The sequence below is a fragment of the Staurois parvus genome, unplaced genomic scaffold (genome assembly GCF_062004578.1).
Source record: "Staurois parvus isolate SC_StPar_1 unplaced genomic scaffold, SC_StPar_1.0 ptg000064l, whole genome shotgun sequence".
Taxonomy (NCBI): domain Eukaryota; kingdom Metazoa; phylum Chordata; class Amphibia; order Anura; family Ranidae; genus Staurois; species Staurois parvus.
The window spans coordinates 6,912,526-6,935,642 of record NW_028317860.1 but is presented as its reverse complement, the minus strand read 5'-3'; the positions used below and the strand labels follow the sequence as shown (position 1 = coordinate 6,935,642).

General features: G+C 37.1%; 1 protein-coding gene across 2 annotated transcripts in view; it reads right to left on the bottom strand.

The window, feature by feature from the left end:
- Positions 1-3,976: 3,976 nt before the first annotated feature.
- Positions 3,977-23,117, bottom strand: part of DGKH (diacylglycerol kinase eta) — a 358,194-nt gene continuing 339,053 nt past the window's right edge. For both annotated transcript variants that reach the window (XM_089668821.1, XM_089668822.1), the window contains one exon: positions 3,977-21,987. In XM_089668821.1, coding sequence (XP_089524947.1) covers positions 21,898-21,987 — 90 coding nt within the window. In that variant the 3' untranslated portion in view covers positions 3,977-21,897. The remainder of the gene's footprint in view (positions 21,988-23,117) is intronic.

Genomic DNA, 23,117 nt, shown 5'->3' with positions numbered 1-23,117 from the left:
ACTATTAAATTCATTTTTTAATATTCAAAGCAAACTAACCCATCTGTCCATGTCTCCATGCTTTGCTGAGAAAACTTTGAAAAACACCACCTAGCATCTTGAGTAAGTGCAGGCAATTGATGTAGCATTTACTTCCTGTAGTCCATCTGCCCTTAGCACAGGCATGCAGGCAGAAGGGCATGCTTAGCTGAGAAAACCCCTCCTGAAGACTCCTGGGATGTTTGACATCATTTGCCTAGGCCTGAAAACCAGGAAGTAACTGAAAAAATGTAAAAAAAAAAACTAAAACTAAAATAATTTAATATAAGTAAATAGGATATACTTTCTTATTTACTAATGCTAGCAGCAATTGGCTTAAAATAGTGCTGATTGAGAGAGAGAAGTTCTGCATTAAGGTATTTAAAGAAAGTTGATATGGTAGGATCCACTACAGTACAACTAATTTCTTCTCAACCCCTGCCTTTGGGCTGGAAGCGTGTCATACAGCACGCTCCCAGCACAAAGACTGGGGTGTCATAGAGCCCCAGGTCCCGTTCTAACGATCGTGACCCGGAACTCTGATTCCGGGTCACATGATCACTGTGATGGCCTCTGATTGGCTATCACAGTGATTAGTCAACTGTGAAGCCCGCCTCCCTTTGTTTTCCCCTCTGAATGGATGAGAGAGATACATTGCATCTCTCTCCTTGCAGAGAGAAAAAAAAGACTGTTTGTAAAAAAAATAAAATATAAAAATATTACAAAATAAAAGAAAAAATAAAGAAAAATTACCTAGATTAAGTCTTGATCTAGGTCAGTGACAGGGTTAGGGTTTGTTTCAAGGTCAAATGTCTGGCTTATATATACATATATATTTTTTTTAATTGGTAACAGTGTCAGTTAATGTCAGTGTGTTTTAGGTAAAAAAAAAGAACAAATGCATACGATTGTGTCTGGGCTGTAGTACAGGTAGGAGGAGCCTTTGCACGCCTTGACGTTACGCCGCCGGGTCAGGAGATCCGGCGGCCCACCCATGGTTTTTACTGGTCAGTGTATAGGATCATCTTTTTTGAAGCTGCATTTACTGGCTACAGGCTGCAGGCATGCGTTTTTGTAAATTTATATGGCTTTACGTTTTGAATAAATAATTTTAAAACATACTACACTATGAGTATTTTCACTCCTTGCACCTGGTACTGAGTTCCCATACCTCAGCCCCAGCAATTTTTTAGGCTCTCTGTGTGGATCCAAGGTGCAGTGTGTTCCGACCAGGCCAGCATCGTCCCACCACCGACAGACCATCTGGGTACTAGAAAGCAGCGCCTACATGGGATTCCGGCTACATGCAATCTGTACATGCGCATTCAAATTGCGCTTCTGGTAAGCAGGCAATTTATCTATTCCTGGGATTGGATTACACCTATATGCCCTGTGATTCCCCCTGCACTGAACTGTTTATCATCTTCAACATTCCTACATCTGACAATCGTTTACACCTTTTGTCATTTGAATATTGTTTGTAGCGCTGCACTTATATTGTTTTATTTTGGTTGGAAGGGCTTGTAGTTCCTTTTTGTGCACTTGTCGCTCACTGGAGTGCGCTCACTTTTTTTCCATATTTTATAAGGTACAAACACACATATATGGTATCGCTGCAATTGTCAAGAGCGGGAAAATTTATTTTGGATTGTTCTTTGGTAGTAGGTTATGGTAGTAACAAGAAACACAGCTAAATTTAAAAAAAATATTTTATATTTGGGCCAGTTTTCCTTTGATAAAATAAAATAAAAAAAATCAGGAGATATCCATTACCTTTTACCACCAAATGAAATCCCAATTTGTCCTGAAAAAACAAGGTATAATTCATCTGGATGTAGCAAGCAGTTGTGATGTTATGTATGGTTTTACTAACACATGTAAGTTGTAAAATGTTACGGAGGCTTTAAGATTTGTTTTACCCTTAGGCATGAACTGGTTAAACTCCTATTCCAAAGGATAAGATCAATCCATATATGTGGAAATTATTTTTTTTTTTCTTAGCCAGTGTCAATGTGTTCTGCATTGATTGTGTTCACGGTAGAGTGCATTTGGTGCAAAGCCTCAAACTGCAAGGAGGAGGAAAACCCTCTGCGGTTTATGATAGAAAACCGGGGTTTTCAAAACTTTCCTCCATGTTATTTTCAAGTAAAGGAGGTTCAGTCTCCAATTCCTGAACATGGTCAGGGGCAATAGAGGACCTATAGCATTTCTGGCCCTTGGAAGCCAAAGGTTCTAGAAGTGCCAAAGGTTTTCAAAAGAGTTCAGACCTACTGGCAGACAAATCTACTTTTGTGAGATAGACCACGTAGTGCGTGCCTGAGAGGCAGATGAATTCAAAGAAAAAAAGAAGTGGTATCATAATACGATGTTGTTTCAGACCAGGGACCAGAGTGGTGTTTTGAGTTTCCTGTAGGCCATCTGCAGGACACATCCTGTTTGGTTGTTGTGCCTCTGATACATTATTGCTAAATGAGGGGAACCCTAGTAGGGTACTCATTTAAGGGAGATCAGACTGGATGGAGATTTGCTTGTCTGAACACAGGGGCAGGTATAATCCAAAAGCGGACCACGGTTCAGTGGCTGTCTCTGTGTAGCAGATGACATCAGAAGTGCAGGAATATGCTGTGTGCATTTGTGGCAGAAAAAGCAGGAGGGAATTAATCAGCTTGGAGACATGACATAGCTGCCACATCCTTTTGAGACTAAATCTAGATAGGAAAAAAAACTGTTCAACAGTTCATGTAGAGAAAATGTCAGAGATAAATATATTAGGAGGCACCACAATAAAGTTAGTAACTTCCTATTCCTCTGTGTATAGGGCTGTATAGTGTGCTACACACAGCAGTTTATGTCAGTAAAAGCCAAGAACTGGTATTAAAAATGGACTATGGCCCTGGATTTGTATAGCACTCTGCAACTAACTACTTAGATTGTACTTTGTGCCAAGGTGAGCACCTAACACAGGATCCAGTGCCTGAAGCAAACCTTACAGGCCAGGCCCACACAGTGGACTACAGTACAGCCCCTAAGATAAACCAGGGTAATAAATGGTCAGATCTTGATAGGAGGGTCAGTAGGCAAAAACGTTTGGGTTAAAAGATATATATATATATATATATATATAAAATTTCCAGGAGAACAGGTCAATTTCTTAAGCCCACTATCAAAACTCCGGGAAGGGTTATACGAGTGTGTATCGGGGCAGTCCTAGCAAGTTCCCAATCACCTGAAGGTAGCCTGCATACAACTCATGGTCTATAAATACTAATCCTACACTGTAAGATTAAGCCATAGCATTTACCTGAATATACAGAATTTTTCAGTTTCCCCCCATGTGGTCATCTGCATATCTGAAAAAATATATCGGCATTCCCTGCTTAAGATAGATGGAATAGTCAGACTACTTGTCCTGCTGAAGATGCCAATTCTCAAACTGATCCAGAACTTTGATACTTTCTCATTTATTGACCTGAAGGAAGTATTTCCAGGCAACCAGCATGATCAGACGAGATTAACGATGACAGCCCACATACTGCTTGCAATAAGAATGTGACAGAGTTTCTAGTTTGCTGTAGTTCCTTTGCTGGTATCCTAGGATCATTTTACCTTGTTTAGCTTTGCATGCTGTGCTTTTTCTCTATGGAGGATGCCCAGTTCTAGGGCACACAGTCACAGTATTGTATTTCATCCATTTGTAGACAGAACATCTTATTGAAGGTTCATCAATACCCAGACCTTAACCACTTGACCTCCAGAAATGTTTACCCCCTTCATGACCAGACAATTTTTATGCTATTCAGCACTGTGCTACTTTAACTGGAAATTGTTTGGTCATGCAACACTGTGCCCAAATTAAATGTATATATCTTTTTTCACACAAATACATAAATATGGATTATAATATAGAACTAGCCTTCCTGATGAGGAAAAGACAAAAAAAGACACATACTTCATGATGTATAGTGAATGCATTAAGTTTATTTGAGAAGGAAGATCTCAACTGAGTGCCAGACAAAAAGCAGCAGCTCAGTTGTTTACAAGAGGAAAAACATCCATCGCCTCCAGCAGAATACAAAAATACACATCTCAGTGACTCCCATACAATAATGATAGTAAATAGGTTATGATGCATCCAACAAAAGGCACAGAAAACTGGTCACTGAGTAGTCATAAAAATTACTAACTACATAACAAAGCCACCCAAAATCTGTACAGGGAAATGTAACATTATATTCCAAAGTGAAACCACAAAACATAGTTTTATCTCTTACTGTATGCAATAAATACGTTAAAGTTGTATACAGTATATTAAAAAATAAACTGTGCCATTGTAAACATTATGTAAACAAACAAAATTCACTTTACTTTTTCAACATTGTTTTCTTAGTAAAGTCAAACATTTACACTGCCTATCTTTTGCTGCTGGCAGACCTGCCTGGCAGTTGTGCAAGTAACAGCAATCGTTATATGGAATTTTGGTTAATATTTTGTGATTACAGTTGAATTTTAAGATGTCTACAAAGGCAGTTGAACAGCAGCTAAAACTGGAATAATACATGTAGGGATTAGGAAAAGCAGTTTGCTCATTTTATTAATAGCACGTAGGCCAAGGACCTATTTAGAAAAATGCAGTTTGTTTGGTCCCTATACTGTATGTAACATGTTTCTTGTAGTACTGCTCCCCTCTGTAGTCGAGACTAGATAGCATTCCCAGTGTTTGAAATCAAGTACAAACACTGTTGCAATATATAGATATATATAATTCTGTACATAGGAAAATAACACAGATACATACACATTTTTCTGCAGTGGTAGCTATTTGTTCACTTTGGTCATGTCTTGAACATGAATTACATTTTTTTAATATGTGGAAAAGGAGGTGAAATCGTCTGTTTGTCTCAACTATAATACGAGTTGCAGAAAATATTATGGTTGAAAACATACCTAGTATAAAACTACATACCTTCTGGCATTTTAGCAAGGGGTTGGCGTGGTGTGAAGGACTCTTATACTGGTATAACACATTCATATTTTGTTTCATGGTTAATGTTAGGTCAACTAAACTTACCAACAACTATGCTGTGTAAGAGTTACCTATACAAAGAATTGAAAGCTGATCTCCAGGTTTACTGGCAGAAAATAGAACTACAGAGCTATAGATCTACACAAATGATACAACCTTGTGTTCCAACAGTGAGACAGGAACTTCCCGTCTCACACCTGAAACAAAACTGAGTCGGGCTGAGCGCTGCTCAGCCATTCATAGGCAACTTTGTATTCGATCAATGATTACAAAGTTTCTTCTCGTCAGGCAGAGAAGGCCTGCCTGCCACCTGCTTCTATGCCTCAGACAATCAGAGGAAGCTTTTGATTCTGTCAATAAATCTTCTACACACCATGCATTACAGCTCCCAAAAAGGATACTTAATTACATTGTCAGCCTGAAACTCTAAAGCTAGCATTATTTTACAGAATGACAACCCTGTGATCATCTTTGTGCATTGACCCTTACACTCAAAATTCCTAAAAACCTAATCAAAATAAAATTTTGCTTCTTTGTGCAGTAGTGAAATGAAAAACCTATTTCTGATGCATTTGTGAGGGAAAACTGGAAGAAAGAAAATGCTGCATGCATTGTGGGTTTCTGAATTGAACCAAATAGCTAAGTTGTCCTTGGCATCAAGAACTCACCTTAGAATCCACTCACATGGCATGCAGAAAAAGCATGGTCAGAATCCATTCTGTATTCAGCTGGGATGATGTTACCTTCTCTTACCAGAAGTGCCATAGCGTACCGTGCTCTACCACTGCAGAGATAACTGCGGTAAAGTTACTAGATCCTCCCCCCATAAGGTCTCTCTGCGGCTCAGTCATTTTATATTATCAAATCAAAGGCTAGGTGAAGAGACGCTTCTCCAAGTGATAAACCTCCAAGGTCAGGGGGAGCCTATAATGAGAGTTCCCTAGCTTGTTTCAGCTTATCTGCATTAATACAGAAAAGTATTTACTCTGAATTAACTGATCAATAAACTTAAACATTTCCCCCCCATTTCAATGTATACTACTCAAATTAGTGGCCTTTGCACAACACAACAAAAGAATCACATTTCTCAGAAAGAAGGCTGTCCACTTTGTTTAAAAAGTATTCACTCAGCTACTAAGCACTATATTTCAACAGTCAGGTTACATCTAATAAAGTATTAGGAAGCGCTAAATAAACAGTAACATTTGCATATTTTTTTTATAGACAGAGCACACTTGTGGAACAATATAACTATAAATACAAAAATGTATTTATTGCGGTTTTAGCAAATTGATTTTTTTTTATGGAGACATGCATCCGCTTTAATAAAGAAAATGGAATAATGTGTTGATAGTGACAGAAAAGTTGTATTCAAGCTGAGGGTTACTTGTGTTTAGCAATGATCAAAACCCAGAACTCGGTGATCATAAATTATTAAAGTGCTTAGAGGGAATCTGTCAGAAAACAAATAATAAATCTACCTTTACCGACTAGTTATATAAAAAAAAAAAAAAATGTAAATCCTAGGGTGGGTCCATCTGAATCCTTGCTTTACTACTTGGATAAATTCAGACCTGAAGCCCAGTAGGTATCCTAATATCGGACATACTCAGGTTTGTTTCAGATGACTGACACACCAAGTAGTGAATGAAGGGTGAGGATGGCAATATTTTAGGCTGCATTGCCAGATACAATTCAGCATGACTAGTGCTGATATTTATTTTCTGACAAATCTTTTACCATCCTTGCATAAAAGATTTTTTGAAATGATTGTAGTAGACAAGTATGCTGCACTAACAACTACTTTTCTGAACACCCATGAAGTAAATGGCAATTTGTGCAGATTCTCTAATGACTGTTTCTTCCAGAATGAAGCAACTTGCACACTTACTAGGAGTTTGATTGTTTAGTGCTTGCTATATATGCAAGCATTACATCTTTTGTTAGGATATGTTCAAATGCTGGTCACACTTGCTTCTGTTTTAGAAATTCTAGATACTTGCTACGAGTTGTTTCTTTACATTGTGTCACAGATGTGCTTGCAATTTATTCTTTTTCAATTGGATCCAAACTACAAATCACAATTATGATTGCTTTTAATAACTATTTTAATCACTTGTTTTTGCACACTTCTGAATGCTAGGAAAATTGATACACTTTGAACAAATGAAATGATTACGTATTTTCTAAACCAACTGTTTTGTTACTTAAACATGTTAAGAAGGAAGAATTGAAAAAGGATAAAAGACCCGTGCATCAGCTTGTTCAAAGCTGTAGATGGCATTCCCAACAGAATCTGTATTTCATACTACCTTTCTAGGGCTGACGAGAAATTTTAAGCAAATCAAGAAAGCTGCTTGAAGCTTGTTCAAAAATTTGTAAATGCTTCCTTTGCACATTGCACCTCAGAGTAGTCTTTACAAGCTAATGTGTGAACTGGATCTTAGGATTGGGTTCTTTTTTAATTAAGGTAAGAGAATGAAAAACATTTTGTATAAGGACTGGGGAATAGTTCTAAATAACCTCAGTTTGACTCTTTGGCAGACAGCACTCTCAAATATAAAACAAATTAAATATACAAATTATTGTATGCTGGACAGCCAAAACCCAAACTTTTAATTTGGAGGTAATACTCTATTGTACTTGTTGGACTCATTTTACTTTCCTATTTAAAGGAGAAGCTTGGTATCTTCAAACGCAAAAATTTATATGCCTGCCATAAAAGAAAACTTTTTACAGCCTGCCTGAAACGCAGTATGCAAATGCTTTAACAGAGTGCTCAAAAGTCAAAATATTGTAAAAGATAAAAAGCATAAAAAAAAACAAAAAAAAAAACCATACTAATGGTATAAAAAATTTATGAAAAAAAAGGCAGCACCACTAAACAGCAGAATCAGTTACTTAAATGGCAAGTACAAGAATGATTTCATGTTCAGCTGTGGTGCCATTTCAACATTTTCAGTTTTATTTCATGTTTAACCACCTCCAGTCCAGACACTTTTACCCCCTTCCTGACCAGGGCAATTTTCAGCTTTCAGCGCTATCACACTTTGAATGACAATTGCACGGTCATGCAACACTGTACACATATGATTTTTTTACCATTTTTTTGAGACAGATAAAACTTTATTTTGGTGGTATTTATTCACTGCTGGGATTTTTTTTTGCTATGTAAATGAAAATGTTCAAAATTTTCTTATAAAATTTTGCAACTAAATATTTCATCATAAACATTGGCCAAAATTTATTCCGTTATCTTTTTAGTAAAAAAAAAAAAGCCAAATTTGTTTATAAACAAAAATTATAATTTTTAAACATTTTTTTTTACATTTTTATATTTGTTTTTTATTTTTACATACGGTTACCCTAGCAGTAGTGTCAGCATGGTGACACTGTACTACTTTTGGGGGGTGATGAAGTTTTTTTTTTTTTTTTTACACTGATTGCTTTTACACCCATATAGGATGTAAAAGCAATCATTTCTCTCTCCGTCTGCATTCTTGCAACCATTGAGAACTACTGAGTGAGCTGTGATTGATCACAGCTTGTCACATGGTACAAGGCTATTGTGAATAGCCTTGTACCATGTAACCTCTGTGATCATTCACAGATTTCACATGTAGTAAGCAATGATGTCACAAGTGACATCTTGCTTACTACTTTGCATTTGATCACTGATTGGCCAGTCAATGATCACATGATCGAGACCTCGTAGAGAGGTCCCGTCCGACCATCGGTGTTTCACTGTGTCCGGAGGACACAGCGGGCACCGGATCGCGGTGCTGCGCGCTCCCAGGGAGCGTGCACAAGCAGGATGCGGAGAGGCCTTTTATAAATGGCCACCCGACTCTGCAGTGCCACCGTCCGGCCGTTTATATACAATGGCCAGTCGGGAAGTGGTTAAAGCATGTACTCTGTCTCATTTAACAACCTTATTCTAAATGAAGACCTAACCAGGGAAAAAATTTAAACAGTTTCAAACTATGCAATCAGTGGACTTGAACAGAAAAGAGGTCAGAAGCAGGTGCCACCAACTAACTTACACAATTCACACAGCAAAGGTGCCAAAAAAACATAGTATTTAAGTTCAATCAGCTGAATTTCACGTGTGACCAAATATGACTTATCAAACTATTTAATAGGTAATATAGTTTTTTTTGTAAGGCTATCTCCCTCACTCAATAAAAATATGTAAAGTGTGAACAGTTTTTAACATGAACTTGCATAAAGAGCGATACAGCGGCTGCCATGGCCAACATCTTCTGAAAATGCAAGCTGCCCGATTAAGACTTCAAGACATAGACTTGGAACAAGCATGAGTTCAGCAAAGAATGAACTAAAATCGCTTTACCCACAGATCACGTCTGAGTGGTTTGGAAATTTACTGAAGCACTGAATCTGCATGACAGAAATTCAGCATTTTTAAAGAGATAAGCAATTGCAGCCTCTATACAATGTCATCACAGGTTGCACTTTTGCAGCCACATTGGGGTGATATTTCCCATAGCAAAATGTAAAACAAAACTCAAATCTGCAGCTTAGGTTGGCTATAGATGTATCAAATCTCAGTCAGTTCAGCAGGGACTGGCTGAGATTCGATCCACCTATGGACAGGCGGTTTGTACTGAAGTCAATCAACTTCAGTGCAATCAGCCTTTTGATGGTTTTGCATGCAAATATTGCCAGCGACTATAGCCACTAGCAGTAATCATTGAGTTCTTCCAGCAGGTAAGGCTCTCTGCCAGCAGAACACAATATCTCTGCTAAAGGGATTCCTCCATCAACACTGTTGATAGAAATTGAGCGATTTTCTTTAACACAACCCATGGTTGCAGGAAAGAAACTGCATCATCTAAGGCTTTATTTACATTTTTGGAAACTTTATTTCTGAAACTTATAGCAAAGAAAATTTTTAACAAGTTCCGTGTTTTTTTTTTTAGGGGGCTGAGAAGCTGTGTTTGCTATAATTAACCTTGTCTGGAGGCAGATATCTCATGAATTGTACTAGATTTGAACATGGTCGGTCTTAACAAAACTTTAAAGGTTTAGGAGCTAGGCTTCTCTGTTGTATGTTAATGAAAGCTAGACTCAGCTGAGAAAGGCTAGAAATCAACCATTACACATTTTCCTTAGAAACATCTTAAAGGTATGAATATATACTGTACTGTGCAAAAGTTTTAGGCAGGTGTGAAAAACACTGCAAATTATGAAAGCTTGAAATGTTAATAGTTTATTTTTATCAATTAACAAAGAGTAAAAAAAAAAAAAAGAAAAAAAAGTAAATAAACAGACAAGAAATCTAAATCAAATCAGTATTTGGTGTGACCACCCTTTTTGCCTTCAAAGAAGCGTCAATTCTTTAAGGTACACTTGCACCCAGTTTTTGAAGGAACTTGACAGGTAGGTTGTTCCAAACATCTTGGGAGAACAAACCACTGATCTTTTGTGGATGTAGGCTGTCTCAATTCCTTCTCTCTCTTTGTGTGATCCCAGACAGGCTTGATGTTGAGTTCAGGGCTTTGTGGGGAACAAACCATCACTTCCAGAACTCGTTGTTCTTTGCGCTGAAGATGGTTCTTAATGATATTGGCTGTATGTTTGGGGTCGTTGTCCTGCTGCAGAATAAATTTGAGACCAATCACATGCCTCCATTGATCCAGCAGTGATGAGAACCATAGACAGAATGGTTGGCAAAGGAAACAATGCAGTAGAAGAAAGACACATCATGTTTACTTCCCTTCGACATCGGAAGATGTACGGCATTGCCATCAACACAAAATTGTCAGAAATCAGTGGGATCCAAGTAGTTTGTTCAGGAAGGGCTGAGGAACAGTACAATAATGAGTGTCTGCAGGCAACAGTGAAGCATGGTGGAGGTTCCTTACATGTTTGGGGCTGCATTTCTGCAAATGGGGTTGGAGATTTGACCAGGATCAATGGTGTCCTCAATACTGAGAAATACAGACAGATACTTATCCATCATGCCATACCATCAGGGAGGCATGTGACTGACCCCAAATTATTCTGTAGCAGGACAATGACCCCAAACATACCCCACAGAGCCCTGATCTTAACATCCTCAAGTCTGTCTGTGATTACATGAAGAGACAGAAGGATTTTAGGTGGCTTAGAACCAACAGAACATTTTTGGTTAGTTCTCCAAGCTGTATGGAACAACCTACCTGCTGAGTTCCTTCAAAAACTGTGTGCAAGTGTACCTAGAAGAATTGATGCGCTTTTAAGAGGTAAAGGGTGGTCACACCAAATGTTGATTTGTATTTCTCTTCTGTTCATTTATTTTATTTTTTTTTAGTCATATTGTTAATTGACTAATATAAATTAAAATGTCTATTTCTGAAAGCTTTCCTAATTTACTGCATTTTTCACACAAACCAAAAGAACCCAGTGTCTCTCCTATTTTCTGCCCTTGAAATGGCAATCTAAGATTTCTACAGGCACCACAGCCATTTGTTTCAAAAAATATTTTAGGCCCCATTCACATCTAGAGGTTTGGGATCACAAACAAAATTGCCACAATTCCAAATCGCACTACAATAATGGAAAAACGCACCAAGTGTGTTTGGGTGCCATCATTTTTAATGGCATCTCAAATGCAGTGCTGTATTGCCGTGATAAATAGCACAGAAATCGCAGCAAACTCAAAAAGAAGAGTTGTAGTTTTTTTCTGTGATACAGCTCCAAATCTGCATGCAACCCTAACAGACTACATGCCCCTTAAACAACCCATATTCCAAAAAGGTCTTTTTTTTTTTTTTTTTTTAACTATGATACCATAATACAAAGAATTTTAGTACTATGAGATTTATCAGCATCAAGAAATTTGCATAGGCAGCATAATCCGTGAACTTTTAATAGAAATGTTGCAGATGTTTTTTTTACTGTATGAAGAAACAAGTTCTTAAAGCACATAGGGGAGTTATCAAATATCAGTTATTCACACAGAATATTAAGGTTTTGTTACAGCAGTTTCCTAAAGATATACAGTATTTCCCTTATGATAAAAGTAATCTAGGAATAAAATGTCTCACCATTTAGCCAATTTGGGTCTTAACTTAATGAATATGTGAATGCCTGTATCCTGGATATCTGTACAAACTAGCAGATACTATAGAAAATTAGGTCAGCTGTCACCATGTGTACTCTTAATCTGTCCATTAGCTTGGTTTGAAAGATCACCACATTGACACCTGGGGCTCATTCATGTAAACAGCAGATGACAAATTAGTGAATATTCTAAGGTCCCTTTCACACTGGTGTGCATTTACTGCACTTTTCCAAGGCAACAAGAATACATGAACAATTATAATTATTCCCCATTAAATCCAACTGTTCACATTGCAGGTGCGCTGTCCTTTGAAAAGTCCTGCATGCTGCATCTTTGGTGCAGTTTTTCAAAAGTGCACCAAAAACCTTCCACTGTAAGTCAATGGGAATGCATTAAAAGTGCATCAGCATGAAAAGGTTCTTATGCTGTGTGAAAGGGTCTATAGACATCCATCAGTCCAGCTAGCACGAGGCTGTAACTATAACTATACAATTAACATACTGCTGTTTTGTTTATTTTGAACTATATGTGCAAAACTCGGATATAACTAAACGTGCTGGAATTTTTTTTTTCTTAAACTGAGGATTTGCTACTGTAAGGCCCCATGTACACGAGACACTTCTGAATGATGGAAACTGACTGCTGGAAAACGTAGGTTAAAAAATGTCTGTTTAGCCGCATTTGCATAACGCGTTTATGAGCATTTGCATTTATGTGCGTTTTTTTTAAAGATAAGCACAGGAGAACCACCCAAATGCCCAGAATGCACTGTAAAGTGGTACATTATTAACTTTTTCAGACTGTTTCCGAGAAATACAGAGTAGAAGCAGAGACAGCAGTATGTGTTGAAATTAGCTTAGGTGTGAGTTGGTCATTAACATTTCTTTTGTTTCCAAGGGTGGGAAAGGTGTCTGGTGGAGTGAGTCATTAAGGCCACCTGGCAGGGGGTCTTCCTGAGAAATTTGAGGTGTGAATGGTCATTTACATATCTTTTGTTTCCAAGGGTGGGAGAGGTCTGAGGTGTGAATTGGTCATTACAATGTGTGACAAGCTAGGTAGGAACATCCTGTTTTCAGTGCTTTGTCCATCTGAGTACCTTGAAAACGCTTTGCATGCATTTTTCATAATGAAAAAAGGTTCTAGACAGCATCGGGAACTGGAAGAGTTAAAAAAAAAAAAAATTTACACGCAAACGCTTATAAATGCGATTTGCCACGTTTAACCAGGTTTACAAGTGTTTTGTGTTTGAAATGTTGATAGACTGCTGAACGCAGGTTTTTGGCGTTAAAAAAACAGCTGTCAACTCACATGCCTGTAAACGAAGACGTGTACATGGACATATAGGAAAACATTAGGATGAGTTCAGGGGCTGCAGAAAAACACGCTGAACAGCTCCTAAACATGAATTTATCAGCTGCACTGTACATGAGTCCTTATAATTTCTATTTCATGGAAAAAGAATACGTTAAAGAATGCTGGCTAAGTAGAAGGAAAGGACGCTTACAGTGGTATTATTACAAAAAAAACAACCACCCTGCAGTTCCTGTTGTGGTTGCTAAAGTGGTAATTGAATATTTCATTAACTGCATCTACTGTGGCTGTGTGTTTGACAAATCAAGAAGAGTGCCAGACGGTCATCATAAGAGTCCATAACCATTTAATGTATGGTAAAACTGAGATAGGAATGTAAAAAGGTATACAATTTCATTTGGGGGCCAACAAAATCGCCCTTCAGCAAGTTGTATATGGAAAGATGACAGTTTCCTACAGTAGTCCAAAATATCCTAAAAAGTACTACTAGTCACAATAGATATGTGCTGAACTGTACAGGGAACAGTGTCTATAATGTGAGGTTTTTAAACCACAGCCATGTTCATGAATAATTTGATTTAAAACACAGCCATGCAATAAACCTTTTAACTTCTAACATTTTTTTTTTTACTTTGCAAAAAGCCAAGGAAATATTTGCCAATGGCTTTTTTATAATGCTCTTGAACACAAGAACTGCAGGTTTAAAGTAAACTCTAATTCTTTATTATGCTAATATAGCTTATCTGTAGGTAACACGAATATCTCCTAAATGTGCACCGTTTATTAGATATTCTAGAGAGTGGCAGCCCGGGAACCCTGAAGAAGGCTCGAGAAGGAAGCCTCTGCAGCAGTGACAGCACACGGCTGGAGGGCTTCGTACTTAGGTAAGTCTTTCATAATGAGCTAGTATGCGGTGCATAGTAGCACATTATGATACTGCCTTGCAGAAAGAAACTTTTTTCCTTTAACAAGAACTTACGACTGCTTTAACAGGAAAATAAGGACAGAATGTGTTGCCTACTCCACTAGACAGTTTAGTCCATCACCATCACAATGAAATCTCTATAAAGGTTTAACAAAATTGTGCAGCATGTTTTCTCATATTTGTGTTCTACATGTTCAGTGGATTATGACAGCTCTGCTGTAGTGGTTCTTAAACACTTTAAAACAACTAGCAGTAGACAAGCTTGTTTGACCAATGTTCGGATAGCCAAATCTTAAGTCACCTTTACACAACCACTAATATGGTCAAATTTGAAAGATAAAATCTGGCCATATTCCCTATTGACACAATGAAGTTTGTACAGGCTTGGGTAACCACCAGTGAACCGAACAATGTTAGCAGGTGACCTGTAAAAACTCTACATTTGGTTTTGAATTATTTTCAGTCAAGAGACTACTAAGTAGTTCTTTCTCATCAGTGCATAGATCAGCAACCCATACCTCTAGGACAACAGTGTTGTGCATATGTGCGAAAGGAGTGGATATTTCAGTGGTAGAAAGGTTACAGAGGGTCTAACCACCATTTATATTTGTACATTTAGGGTGGTTGAAAGAAAATAAAGTGACCAACCCATTCATATAATATAATCTGTATAATGTGATTTCTTCATCATTACATGTTAATAGGCATAGTTTTTCCTCTGTATTTTATAGTCAAGTGGGTTCAGGGCTCATTCACACCAAAATGCATTGTACTGCACAAGCCTTGCCCATTGCAGCCCACTGCAAAGGCAAGACAATTTGCCTTATGACCCATGTGTTCAGGTCATACCACCACATTGCAGTGGTGTGCACTGGAGAAAAAAAAAAATAAAGGACACACACTACTTTTCTTTACCATAGAGTGTTGTGACAAACTACACTGCACTGTGCTGCAGTGTATAAAAGGTAAATTAAATGTCTTCTGACATTACAATAAAGTTATAGAATTTAAAAAAAAAAGGTAAACTGTGTGATGCGTAATCAGCACATCGGCATTGTTTACTTCACAGCGCACAACAGCAGCAGTGTTTTAAAACAGCTGCTGGTGTAAACAAGTCCTTTAAATTACTTTTGAAAACATAGCATGTATGAACATTTTCAGAGGTACATGAAAAGCCAGGCATTTTACATTTGCTGTATCCCATCAAACCAGAACAGTTATTTTAACAGCACAGCTCAACATCCATAGGGTTTAGAAAATCCTAAATGGATTAGTTTAAAACTCCCAAACCAGATTCACAAAGTTCTGGGGAAAATTAGTGCAACTGCACTTCCAAAGTGCACAGACTATTTGCCTTCAATAAATCCACCCAGCGTTTTAAGAAAGTCTTTGTTGACTGCTATCCCCACAAGGGTAGATAGTGAATATCAGGGCTTCAATTTAAAATTATTGGAAGACCTGTCTCAGTTAAAAGGTTGATAAGAATTGTCTAAGACAACTGTTACCTCAGACTGTCAACTAATAAGGCTTACTATGGTTGTAAGGGAAAGCTTTATAAAAAAACTATAAAAAGTTAGAGTTTCGACCTGTCCGAGGCACAGTTGTACCAACAGAGCTGACTGAGCTTAGCTCATTTTCCTTGTTGCATTTTTCAACAAAACTATCAAGTGAAAGGGTTATTTTCATGCATCTGGAAATTGCAATCTTAAAAGGAAACTTGCAAATTATAACATGTAATGATAACTGAACATTTCTATAGAATGGATTGATGCCTTCTAAAACTATTAAACATCTTATCTGTGTGCATGGTCTTGAACTCCAGCGTCAGCATGCCACATTTTGTCTGCCTATGAAATAAAACTAGGTACGCACAGTTTGTTTGTTTTTTTCCATTTAACCAGCAGGTTGGAAAAAAAAAAACAAAAGAAAAAAAAAAACACCTCACAGGTCCCCGCATCCACACAAGTGAGATGGATGTAGGAATCTCCCCTGCAGCACTACTGTATTCTGACAGCAAGGACTCCTACGCTAGCACTATACACTGACTGCAGCAGCTGACTGAATGGGGTTTCCAGCAGGACTGTTGGACACAGAGATGGCTACACACAGATCAAAGTTTGGCTACCAGCTGAATTTCAGTCCATGTGTACCCAGCTTTAATATATCTTTATGACATCTACATGATAGGCAAGAGATTTTAAATTGAGACAGGAAAGTGTGTTTTGCACCAGATTGACAATACAATAACAAATTAATATTTAAGGTGACAGAATAACAGCTTCATTGTCAAACGTGCGCTTTTACCATTCTTAATAATAACCAGCATGAGGGAAAAAGTGAATTAAAAATTGCACATAATTTACAACTTTTTTTTTCAGAAAAACAATACTAGCAAATTCACAATTTGTGACAATATTAATTTAAAGTAAAAAGAAAAACCAAAATACGCACAAATCTAAAACACTGAAAATTAACCAAGTAAAAAAATACACAGTCTTAAAAAAATCTTTATATAGGATGATACAGTGCTGGAACATAATATACAAATATGCAGATCAACTGCATAATAACAGTGAGATATTTAGATTTCAACAGATACAGTATTAAAGTAGTGCACTGGTAACCTCCTCTTTCTAGTCGGTGTGATAAATTACCCCACAAAAACTCCAAAAGTTTATATATAAATATTGCACCTCACACATTGTCCTGCTTTACCAGAAAACAGGGAGCTTTTAATATACAAAACTTGACTGAAAGGGTATAGAATGCATTTGTAAAAGAATGTTATAAACTGGTTCACTTGGTCAAGAAAAAGCCTCTGATACTGATCATTATAAAAAGATTTTAAAGCAGTACATACATATATAATACAATTAAAAAGTGAAATAAGGTTGAACTTTTAATTTTTTTTCTTGTGTGGACACCGGTGTAAAAATACTACAATATAGAGAAAAAAATGTTTTTTTTCCACACTGTAAATAATACATTGAAGTTGAATTACTAACGGAGTAGAGAATGCTCACTCACAAAAGTGAAGGTTTACTGAGCTAAGTAAATAAGGCAAGGGTGTATTTACATTGAATAACCAATCATATGCAAATTAAAAAAAAATATTTTTTTTTTTACACAATTAAATCATTAATGTGAAAATAGCTTCACCACATTTACTAAGCTAAGTGAACAGTCACTCAGAAGTGAAGAATCACTGCTCCTTTATTAAATCAACCCCACTGCTTAATTTAGCTAACAGTGTACACTACCGGAAACTTTTTTTAAAGCGCACAATCTCAAAAACAAAAAAAAGTGTAAGATACTCCACTTACTAGTCCTTAGATGTGGTAGCTGCACTAGTTTTCACATTTCAGGTTAAGAATACTTTCAATAAGTAAAGCAAAATGACTGTTGATCTTGCCAGGATCGCAGGGTCCTTGTCATATCAGATGGGCTCCAAAGGAAGCACAAATCTTATTTTTATTATGTAAACTACAAGTCCCATCAATCCACCATGTCATGAGATGAACAAAGGCAGACATGTTTGAAGACTAGCCTGTGAGACAATCATGGCTTCCCATGAAGATACAGAGGAGAAATTGGTGAAGACATGAATGGACAGGAAGTCTGTTATTTGCAAAATTAGCAGGTGAAAATAAAGGAAAAAAAACTAATGCACATACCACATCTTAGGACTGTATGTTGTAATATTTTAATGTTTTGTTTTTGGGTTTAGATACGCATTAGAGTCAGTTCACACAAAACTGGTATCTCAGCTTTGTATAGCTGAAGGTAGATAGAATCACCCAGCAATTTCTTATATCTGCCAGTCATTGAAATGTATGCTCTGTGAATCCCCAGCTATTCCAGTGGGGTCTCATTTTCCCTGTTGCATAGTTTTTAAACAGTAACAGAGAACGTAAAAGAAAAGAATCTACTTATTCCAGCAGAAAGGCTAAAATGCCAGCCAGCGGAAAAAAGAAACTAGTGGGTTGTTCAATCAACCACTAGTCGATACCTTCACCACAATAAAAATGTTATCGGTGGATTGACCATTTGAATAATTTTTACTCTGATGCTTCAACCAAAGATTTTTTGTCCAGTGGGTTAGGGTTTATGATGGCATGAATAAAAATTCAAAATATTCTTCTCCATATCCCTCTAAAAAATCTATTAATTTTCACTACTAGGAACACCAACAAACCAGAAACCAGTGATATCATTGAGGTACTTCTTATGAATGATGGCATAGCTCACAATATGGCTGCTTCTAAACTGGTTAAGTTTTTGGCTAGCACATCACTGTGCCTGTAAATACCTATGAAAAAAAATACTGCAAGTTATGGCCACAAATTTATTTTTACTGAATAAAAAAAGAAAAAGTTTATAATGAAAGTAATAGTGGAGGTAGGATGCTGGTTATTTTCATGCTACATCTTTAAGTGGATGTCAGGGGTAGGATGGCATGAACTCTACTAAAGTGCTTCATCAGCTCAGAAATAATGTGTGTAAGCTTGGGAAAAGTGTGAAAAGCTCTCACTATAAATACCCTCAAGACTTTATTTTCTCTATCAGAGTGATCAGCCCATTGCTTTAGCCACTTGCCCTCCAGAAGGTTTTATCCCTTTCATGACCAGGCCATTTTTGCTATTCTGCGCTGCACTACTTTAACTGACAATTGCGTGATCATGCAATGCTGTACCCAAACTAACTTTACATAATTTGTTCACACAAACAGAGCTTTCTTTTGGTGGTATTTGATCACCACTGGTTTTTTTTTTTGCGATATAAAAACGGAAAAAGACTGACAATTTTGAAAAAAAAAACAAAAAACTTTTACTTTCTGCTATAAAACATTCAATAAAATTTTTTTTACAAAAATCAAATTTCTTCATAAATTTTGGCCAAAATGTATTCTGCTACATATATTTGGTAAAAACAAAATCCCAATAAGTGTATATTGTCTGGTTTGTGTGAAATTTGTAGCATCTACAAACTATGGGATGTATACTGGAATTTTTATTTATGTATTTTTTTATAGTACTAATGGTGGTGATCAGCGACTTATGACAGGACTGCGATAGTATGGCGGGTAATCTAATACTGAGGGGAACTGACTGTCAATGACATCACCAGTGACATTAACAGTGATCAGTGCTAATAATATACCATGTCACTGTACTAATGACACTGGGTGGGAAGGGGATAATATTTAGGGTGATCAAGGGGTTAAATGTGTGTCTAAATATGTGTAATGTGTGTGATATGTGCTGCTTTTACGAAGGATCTTGTTTTGTTTTTTTTTTTTTAATTTTTCCCCCTGCTGAACAGGGAATAAAAAAACCCGCAAGATCCCTTCAGTAAACTGAGCTCTGTATTGTACAATCACACAGCTCTGTTACATGAATCAATGTGCCAATCAGCGGGTCCCGGCGGTCAATCATTGCCCGAGACCCGCTGATCAGCTTTTGCTGTAACAAATACTGGGTACATGAACCAGCACAGAGAGGCCACTATGCTGTCGATAAGCGGTTAATAAATCAATACAGGAGTTAATCTAAGTTGAAAAAAATGATTATTCAAAAGTTTGGATCATCAGAATTTAGAACTACTAAAGAAAGCGGCACAAAACATGCTCATGTTTAATTACGAGGCTTATGTAAGATGGATGCCTTATGCAGCATTAAATAAAATAACTGGGCTTATTTACTGTGGTTTACTAGTGGCTGTAACAATCATATCACATGGAAATCTATTTATTTTGCATCAAATGGCAGTACTATTAACGATACTACTGTATTTTAGCATTCATCACACAACTAGTGTGTCAGAATTTTTACAATAAAAGCATCTTCTTCAGATGGGTGGACATTATGCCTCAGTAACAGATGAAAATACCAATGATATCAATTTACTGGTACTGGTGCACAAAATGCCTGACATCAGCTAAAAGCAGCCAGTCTATAGCTGATATACATTATAACTTGGGTCTGCAAGCAAGTATATGGAATTAAATGTTTCTGACTAAAAGATGTTTAAATATACGTGAATTCTATTAGAAAAAGTTTTCTAAAGACACAAATTACCTTTTTCTAATAAAGAGTTCTTATTCTTAAGTACTATATACTGGTTAAGTGCAATACACCAAAGCAACCAATAAGAACAATCAGAACATGCTCTACAACTTCAGTGCTGGGTGTTGCGACGTATTACACTGCATCTCACTGTGCTGGAGTGCTAAAGATGAATTGTGTAGTTTTGACACATTTCAGTAAAGCTGAAAAAAAGTAACCAGTGTGATGTGTTATTAAAACACATCAGCACCACTTCCTTTAAAGTGCACACCAGTAGCCATGAAATAAAGCAGCTGCTGGTGTGAACAAGTCCTTAAGAGTAAGAATTCGGATTGAAATGAACATAGCAAGAGTAAACAAAACACATTAGCTGCCTAGACTGAGCTACAGAAAGAACAGTAAAGGAGGACCCTAGCCAGGCATATTGGCTTAAAGCAGTGAGGGCGTTTGTGTATATATACCCCTGGTGGCCAGACAGCAGCCATATTTATTCTATTGCTACCTGATATCTTTGGGCTGCAGACTGCTGATAAATGTCACTGAAATGTAATCACCTAAATAATATAAGGCAATGGGAAAAAAAAAAAAATCAAGAGTCCCCAAGAAATTACAAGATAAATATTGTGAGGTAACCATCATTGCAAAATGTAATTTTGATAAGCTAAGTCTATCGGAGTTAATTACAAAACAATATTGATTAGCTATAATAAATATGTTGAACATACATAATGCACATCAGTTTCTGATACATGGCACATGAGCTACATCTTCACATCCACAAATCCCCTGCACATACTCATGCAAAAATATACAACACATAATACAAAAGTGCCTTCAGCCAAAAGACACATCAGTAGTAATAAATTAAAACTTAGTAAAATCATTATAAAAATTGTTCAAGTTTTTTGTGTTTTTTTTTGTCTTCGTATCTGATATGTCATGCAACTAAAACTCAAACTTCAACAGGCACTCCATGCATGTTCACTTGCATTCACTTTATATGTATAAAGTGTTTTTTCTTCTTTTTTTTTTTCTTCTTCAATCATACTCCTTGGCCAGTGAGTGAATGGTACCTGAGGCAGCAGGAACCAAGACTACCAACTTAAGCTTGGCCCATTTTATGTTGGCCTTTCCTGGTATTTGGAAGTCTGGGCCTCATACAAGCAAGCTCGGTAACTTTAAACCATAAAGAGATATGTTGTAATTGTTTTTTTTTTTATATAGGACACATAATAGTGCCACTGCAATCAAAGATCATTCATTTTCCAACCATCACAGTCCTTTCTAAACAAGTATGCCATGATTCAAGTCATGCAGATCTAAACTTTTCAAAACTTTGGCACCAAATTGGTAACTCAATAGCCAAGTGCACAATGCTCCAAACTTTCCCCTCCTGGTTTCCACATTTATATTGTAAACTAAAACCACACAGGCCTCTAAATCAATTCGGTTCTCTGATCAGGCCTTGTTCCATATATGGACACCTCCTTCAAAGGTCAGCTAAAGATGCATTTTTGCTGAGTTCCTTAATTCCCTGTAGAATTCGCTTCATATGACCCACTTTCATTATCCCCAGATCCTACAAAAGAAACAAAAATATTTATTAATAGCAGATGACCATCAGTGAAAAATATCAAATGATAGCATATGAAGAAACATCAGGATTTTTCAGTAGGCGCACAGACATTAAAAAAAAAAATCACTGTAAAACTTTTAAAATCATATTTTCAAAGGTGGGCTTGTATTTTTTGTTTCTCTCTCACTAGCACAATTTGAAAAAGAAATTGATAATTTGAAGAAAAAAAATGATACCACATAAAGGCGAAAAAAATGTTTTAAGACATTGGCATAACAATGTCTATGAACTGTTTAACAAATATACATTGATGAAATAACTTTATAAAGAGGTTACTATATTATTGATGTACTATTTGGATGATAAATAAAATATAAGTGGTATAACAAAAAAAACTTTTTTTGATGCCAACATATAGCAAAGATGAAAATACCAACTCTAATTTGACTGTTAATTTCCCCTGTATTTACCAAACTGTATTGGGTACCCATTATAAAATAGAAGTATGGACAAAGCACACTTCTCTTGTGGGTCACAGGAGGGCACTTATTTTTGCACTCCTGTAACCCACTGTCGGCTGAGATGACAGAGCCGATCACGGAGACTCACTCTGGAGGGAAGGCATAGATGAGCCTAGACAGAAGCCAAAAAATTATCAAGGCATGCAATGCCACTGCTAGAGGATCCTTGGTCCTACCTACAAACAGAGGTAACCTTGTTGTTGAATCTGGAAGCCAGGATATCCATCTCAGAAATATCAGGTTGAAGGTCCGATTCCCCTAAGTCCAGGCAGCAACAGCTGAGGTAATCCGCCTTCCAGCTGTCCACTCCTGGGATGTGGACAGTGTTTCTCAGTCCAAGAGATGATTTGGCTTGCATTCTTAAACTATATGACTCCTGGTGCCCCTTGGTGGGGGATGTAGGCCACAGCCATAGCGTTGTCTGATTGCACCCTGATTGGGTGTCCTTGCAGAAGGGTAGGTTTAGTGTTGCAGAGCCATTCTTATTTCTCTGAGCTCCAGGAGGTTGATTGGCTTATACTGACGATTAAGTTCCCTATCTGTGAGGGACTGGAACCCTTCTGCTCAGCCTTAAAGGCTGGCATCTGTCATTACTTTTCAGTGATATGGACT